Source organism: Sinocyclocheilus anshuiensis, unplaced genomic scaffold (assembly GCF_001515605.1).
Source record: "Sinocyclocheilus anshuiensis isolate Anshui unplaced genomic scaffold, SAMN03320099.WGS_v1.1 scaffold631, whole genome shotgun sequence".
Lineage (NCBI taxonomy): Eukaryota > Metazoa > Chordata > Actinopteri > Cypriniformes > Cyprinidae > Sinocyclocheilus > Sinocyclocheilus anshuiensis.
Window position 1 is genome coordinate 1,467,031 of NW_015548268.1, and position 7,081 is coordinate 1,474,111.

At 42.6% G+C, this 7,081-nt stretch overlaps 1 protein-coding gene across 1 annotated transcript in view; it reads right to left on the reverse strand.

The window, feature by feature from the left end:
- dnajc13 (DnaJ heat shock protein family (Hsp40) member C13) overlaps window positions 1-7,081 on the reverse strand; it is a 27,668-nt gene that overhangs the window by 3,511 nt on the left and 17,076 nt on the right. The window contains exons 32-44 of the mRNA XM_016443255.1: window positions 5,045-5,246; window positions 4,849-4,964; window positions 3,607-3,685; window positions 3,367-3,502; window positions 3,106-3,290; window positions 2,941-3,015; window positions 2,735-2,854; window positions 1,597-1,992; window positions 1,393-1,506; window positions 1,197-1,313; window positions 564-741; window positions 398-489; window positions 216-315 (exon numbers count right to left, since the gene is read on the reverse strand). Coding sequence (XP_016298741.1) covers window positions 216-315; window positions 398-489; window positions 564-741; window positions 1,197-1,313; window positions 1,393-1,506; window positions 1,597-1,992; window positions 2,735-2,854; window positions 2,941-3,015; window positions 3,106-3,290; window positions 3,367-3,502; window positions 3,607-3,685; window positions 4,849-4,964; window positions 5,045-5,246 — 1,910 coding nt within the window. The remainder of the gene's footprint in view (window positions 1-215; window positions 316-397; window positions 490-563; window positions 742-1,196; window positions 1,314-1,392; window positions 1,507-1,596; window positions 1,993-2,734; window positions 2,855-2,940; window positions 3,016-3,105; window positions 3,291-3,366; window positions 3,503-3,606; window positions 3,686-4,848; window positions 4,965-5,044; window positions 5,247-7,081) is intronic.

The window sequence follows — 7,081 nt, forward strand, 5'->3', positions numbered from 1 at the left end:
TTTGTTCAGTATATATATATATATATATATATATATATATATATATATAGCATTACCATTAATAACATTTATTTTAAGTAACAAAATCATATATTTTTTATGTTTTTAATTTTAGTTCCTGTTTGTGTTTTAGTTAACTGCAGTAACCCTGCAACACAGCAGTCCCAGTGAGGATCCATCTGTTCTGAACGCATGTCATGGTTCATTAGTCTTACTGGAGGGTAAGGAGTGCAGCAGCACCAGCAGATTGGGCAGAACCAGAGACTCAGCGATGTTGACCACGCAGTCCTGGTTTGATGTGACCGTGTTCACCACCTACAGCAAACCACAGTGTTAACAGAGATGATGTTTCAATGTGAGTGAAGTATGAAGCACAGACTTCTGGTTTCTAATGCACCTCTAAAGCCAGCTGCTGGACTCTTCCGGCGCCGTGGACCCTCAGCAGAGAGAAGAGCAGCTTGAAGTGACCGATGCACTCCGTCTCAGAGCCTGCGAAACACACACACACACATCAGTAACCAGCCTCTACACACACATGCATCAGTCTGCTGTGTTTCAGGCACCTGGGTTGTTCTTGATGACGTTGCGGAGAGCTTCCAGCGCCATCTCGGCCCAGCGCAGTCTCTGAGCGTGCTGCTGCGACTCCACTTTATTAGTCTGCGTCATCGCCAGCAGCGTGTGCAGATACTGAGCCTGAGAGCCCACATAGTCCAGCAGACTCGATGCAAACGCCTTCGGATACTGACAAACACACACAGACCAGAGTGTTTAACAGCTGTCAGACACTCTACATTTAAAGAAATGAATACTTCATTCATCAAGGGTGCATTAAACCTTTGTATTGAACTTTCTATTCATCTGTGAATCCTGAAAAATAAAATGCATCACGGTTTCCACAGAAATATTGTGCAGCACAACCGTTTTCAACATTGATAATAATCAGAAATGTTTGTTGAGCAGCAAATCAGCATATTAGAATGATTTCTGAAGATCATGTGACACTGAAGACTGGAGTAATGATGCTGAAAATACAGCTGCGCATCACAGAAATACATTACAGTTTAACAGAGATTCACATAGAAAACAGCTGTTTTAAACTGTAATAATATTTCACCGTTTTTTGTACATTTTTGATCAAATAAATGCAGAAGAGACTTCTTCTGGATCGTCAGTACAGTAGTGTAGGCGTCTCTCACCTCCAGAGGAAACGCAGGCTGCTCGTTATAAACCCTAACGAAGATCTCTCCCACGATCAGCTCCTTCCCGTGTTCACTGAACAGGAACTCTGAGCCGAAGCTCGTGTCGCACTCGCCCTGCAAACACACAAAGAGTGAGTGTGATCTGAATCAGAGGAGTGTGAGGAGCAGCAGAGGATCGTGAGGAGCGTCTCACTCTCTTGATGTTGCTCTCCTGCTGCTCCTCCAGGAACTCCATCAGCTCCGCTCGCGTGCCGTTGTTCCAGATCAAGTACGGCGTTTCCGAGTTACTGTTCAGCAGCTTCAGGACCTGCAGAACCAACAGATGAACCACACATGAACAAACCGTCTCTCCAGCCTCTGTTGTGTGACTGTGTGCAGTTGCTGGCTCCTCCTGTACCTCCGCGGGCGTGCTGCGGCCCAGTCTGCGTGAGATGTAGGGCGTCAGCATGGCAGCCAGGCTCTTCCGGATGGCGGGGTTCTCTGGAAGGTGTGCTGCGGCTCCTCCGCCGTTGGGCTCCCCGGGGGGGCCCTCCTCTGGGCCCTGGGCCCCGCTGTACCCCGCCAGCCGCCCGAGGGCCCCCACGCTCAGCTTGGCCAGGCTGTTGCACACCTGCTGCTGGTTGGTGTCTTGGCTGGCCTGGACGCCACTCTCCTCCAGCGTGTAGTCGTAGCTGAAGAGCGTGAAGAGCAGGTGCCACAGAACTCCAGCCTGGTACAGGTGCGTCTGCAGGAAGAAGTCCACCGCGAAGGAGCTGACGCACTCCACCGCCAGAGACGCCAAGCGCGGCAGACCCTGAGACACGGCAAACAGAAACACTCTGAGACTCGGTGTATGAAAACATCACTTATCCACACAAACAATACAACACAACTCTCTCACTAGTCTATCCAGACCATTAACTGGACAAATGAGTCGTTAACAGGTTCAGGTTAGTTGCTAGTATTTATGCATAATTTACTGTTATTACTATATATAGTACATGTTACACGTGTAACAAAGACATTGTAAAGCGTTAAAATAAAATGTAATAATAAAACATTTATTTATAATAAATGAATACCTTTTATTTATATAATTTATAAAATGTATAATAATAAATAATATGTGACCCTGGAGCACAAAACCAGTCATAAGGGTCAATTTTTGGAAATTGTGATTTATACATCATCTGAAAGCTGAATAAATAATCTTTCCATTGATGTATGGTTTGTTAGGATAGGACAATATTTGGCCAAGAGACTGCTTTTGTGCTGCAGGGCCACACAAACAATTTGTAATAATTATAGCAATAAAACAATTTTATTTTTGATGGAAGAAATCTTGATTAAAATTTCAAGTGATCTTTACTATAATATTTCCTATACCTTAATAAAAAGAGTACAATATGACACTTTTAAGGGCCAGTGTCTGTAAAGTTTTATACCTCATTAAATTATACAGAAAGAGGTTTTCTATTTGAGAAGCAGAGCTGTGTCCTGCTCTCTGACAGTGGACAGGAGTCAGATTCGTGTAATAAAGCGATGTGTGTTCTTACCTTGCTGTAGTAGAGAATGTGACAAACATCTCTAATAATGTTGGGAAGCTCGACTATCTTCTCTCTGCACTCCTCGAACTGAGCAGCAACGCTATAGCACCTGCAGACGTGCCCGCACACCTGAAGAACACCCACAATGCACACAAAATCACACTCTGAGCTCACTGTATTCACTCTTTACTCGTGTGGCTGTGCTGAAGCCGTACCTGCACTGCCATGTCCTCCGGTCTGCTGGAGGCGGTGAGCACAGACACGCAGCGAGACAGAGCCTCCATCAGCACCTGACACACAACACACAAGCCTCATCAACACTCAGCAGACAGTGAAGAGCCACAGTGTGACTGCTGCTGGTAATGTCAACACATGCTGACCTCGATGCCGTTCTCCCGCCGCAGCTCCTCCGCATTCAGCGCTGAACAGTTGACGGTGTGGAAGGCCAGCTCAGCAGCAGCAGGTAATAGAGCCGAGGTCTTGGAGAACAGCTGCCCGTCACCCGTCTCCATGGTGATGGTCTTAATTAGCATGGGGTAGCCGGCGTATTTATACGGCTCCAGTTCTGAGGAGAGAGAGAAGGAGATCAGTCTCTGAGCGTCTGGAGATCAGGAGCTGTGTCTGAGAGGAGCGTGTCGAACCCTGCTTGTGTCTGTTGAACAGGATGCTCTGGGCTTTGAGGATCAGGATGATGTTCTCTGGGTCAGGACCGTCCACAATACGGGCCGATTTGGTGCACAGGAACTCGTAGGCTTTGTTGACCTTCTCAAACATGTCCTGAACACACACACACACACACACACACACACACACACAGCACGCTTAGTTATAGTTTAGAATTCATTCACTGATAATGACACTCAGTGAACTGTTGTACATACCCTGCCATCCGGATTTTTGTCTGGATGGTATTTTTGGGCCAATCTGAAGTAAGCTTTCCTTATTTTACTCTCTTCATGCCTTTAAAAAAAGCAACAAAGATTACAATCAATAATCACTACTCTCTGATGTTATAGTGTCACCTGAGAAGCTGTCAGAACGAGAGATGTGTATTCTCTCTGCATGCAAAAAGAGGTTAAGCAATCAAAAAAATGAGTAATATACATATAAAAGTCTTAAAGGTACAGTAGCAAAACAAGGTTTTTTAATTCTCAAGGGTCAGAATGTGATGAAATGGTGAAGTGAAACTAAACAATGACTGGTTTTGGCACTAAGGCCCTGTGTCCACCAAAGCGTTTTTCCCCGCGGCTAGCGTGTTTTTTCAGTTGTTCTCAATGGGAGCGCCGCGTTTTTTAAAACGCCAGGAGCGTGCCGAGCGCTGAGCGTCTTTTTCACGCTCTTTTCTCGGCGCCGAGAGTTGAAGAATGTTCAACTTTGGATAAAACGCTGCGCTCATCACTGTCACTTTCTAGTCAGCTAACCAATCAGAGTGCAGGAGGGGCGGGGCAAATTCCACACCGATCAACTGTCACAACAGTCATTTTGTTACAACGACGTGTCAACAAGCACAACAACTGGAAAAATGGAGGAGAAATTAATATTGCTGGTTTCTGAGCATCCATGTCTCTACCAGATGACTTCCCCGGACTACCACAATGTAAATTTGAAGAATAATGCCTGGAGGAACATTTCCTTTGCCGTGGGTCTACCAGGTAAGCAGCAGTTACCTAGACAACTAATTAGGAAATAAGGAAAAAGCTATGTAGCCTAGCTTGCAAACCGTTTTGTTTGTTAAAATGTAACGTTATATATGTAACGTTAATGTCTGGCAGTCAGAATAATTTTCTTGCTTCAGTTGTTTTGTTTTTGTTTTTTTAAACGGACTAATCCTGTTGTCCATATAAATTTAAGGACCAGAGCAAGTACTCTACATTGTGTCAACATTTTAGTCAGAAACAAATTATCTACCAAATCAGATACAAGTAACAGTTTAGCGGATATTCCGTATCATAGCAACCAAAGCGTCTCAACTGAAAAAACGCTGTGCCACAAAAAGCGCTCTCAAGCGCTCACAGCTGGGCGTTTTCAGCAGAGCGCCTGGCGTTTTCAGCTGGCTAAAAACGCTTTGGTGGACACAGGACCTTAGAAGTGCAAAAAAATAAAGTACTACAAAAGAGACTCACTGTCCCTGTCCTTTAGGGAGGTTCAGCACTTCATAGGCGTCATCCACAGACATGGAGGGCGGCTTCTTCTCCACCTCTCTCTTCCAGGCGTCCAGAGTGTCCTTCAGCAGCTTCACCTGCAGAGCACAGACCATCACAGAAGGCCTTCGCATCACACAAGAAAGCAGGCTCTGAATGTGTCTGTAGATGTGTGTACCGGGTCTCGTATGGGCCAGTCGGGGAAGCGGCTGGAGTCACACAGGTGCCGCAGGTAATAGATGTTGCAGAAGAGCTCGTTGTCCAGCTGAGGGAAGCTGACCACAGGAATGGGACAGTACTGATAGAGAGCGCGAGTGTTACTCTGCAGACGAGGACTGAAGTCTGCCAGATGAGCGGCGATCTTCTCGATCATCAGACGCCTGTCAACACACACCACAATCAACCAGCATGAAGGAGCAGGTCTTCTGTGCTAATTCACGTTTACCTTTGGGTTAGCATAGTTAAATAAAACCTTAAAGAACATGTTTGTTGTTGGAATACAATTAATGTTAACAGAAAAAATACTCACCTAGTCAACATGGCAATTTTTGTCATTTTCATTTAGTTTAATTTGATGTACTAAAATAACTAAAACTGAAACAAAAATTATATAGACATTTAAAAACAACAAAAATGAATAAAAATGTTTTAGCTAAACTGAAAGCAGAAAGTATAAAATAAAATCTAATTCAAAGTATTAACAAAACCTATAATAGTATCTCAAGGATACTAATAACACAGGTTTACCCATCTAAAATCTCTTTAATTTTCAGAGAAACAAAGTAAAAAAGTCAAATATATTTTAAAAATATATTTTAGTTAATTTTTATATATTTTTTTATAATTGAAATATTACTTTAGGTTTTAGTTTTAGTTTTAGTATTTAGCATTCATAAAGACAAATTCAAGTGGAACAAAACACATATGAACCATAAAAATACACACAGAAATACAAAAACACCTCTAGATCCACAGTCCACAATCAACCAGGCTTCTGTGCAAAAAACTTACCTCAGGCTTAGAGTAAACCATAACATGTTTGTTACATGGAATAAAATAAATGTTAACTGAAATAAAAAAAAAATTTTATTTTTTTTTTCAGCTGGTTAACAAGGCAACATTTCTCATTTTCATTTAGTTTAACGTGATGTACTAAACTAATTAAAACTGAAATAAAAATAAATAAAACTATATAGACATTTGAAAACAATAAAAACTAATAAAAATGTCACATACACAAAATTACAAAATTTTAACTAAACTTAACATGAAAGAAATGGCACACCACAGCTCCAAAAGTAGAAAAATATTTATGTTCTCACCACTTTTGGAGCTGTGGTGTGCCAACTTTGATTCTCCTGTTTGAAATGTTTTGTGGTTGAGCACAACATTGAGCTTTTGGCCTTTTTTGCTTTTTCAAAACACATAAGAACCATAAAGAGATGCAGAGAAATGGCAAAGAAGGCCTCTAGAGCCACAGCACAGGAGTTCTAGAGCGAGGAACGAGAAGCTGACCTCATCTCACTGCTCCAGATGGCTTCAGGCGTGTCAAACTCTCCCAAGAATATCTCGGAGAAGCGCTCGGCCTCGTAGTTCTCCAGGTAACACACCATGGCCTCCGGCAGCATCGAGCCCAACACGCTCCTCTGAACGATGTCCTGACCTTTAGCCTGCGGGTCAAACACATGCTCAGATTTACCGTGTCATCAGTGTTTAACTGCACTGTGTGAGACGTCAGATCTGCTTTACCTCCTCTGATTTAAAGGCTTGCTTCAGGTGAGTGTATTTCAAGAACCTAGAGAGAAGAACATATTTATGCATATGACAAGTTATCAAAAACATAAATGGCATTTCTCGGAGAACACATTATGAGGAGTTTAGTTCTCATGGCCTGAGATGCAGGGAGAGTACCGTGCCACGGGCAGCACGTTGGAGCCGGTGTACATCATGATGAAGAAGAAAACTCCGGTGAGGTAGAGCCGCTGCAGGTTAGGGTTGTCCTGCATCACCAGGTACAGCAGGTTAGCTACTTTCTCCACCAGGATGGGGTCACTAAACTAATTAAAACTGAAATAAAAATAAATAAAACTATATAGACATTTGAAAACAATAAAAACTAATAAAAATGTCACATACACAAAATTACAAAATTTTAACTAAACTTAACATGAAAGAAAAAATATAAAAATCTAATTCAATATATTTAATTAAATAT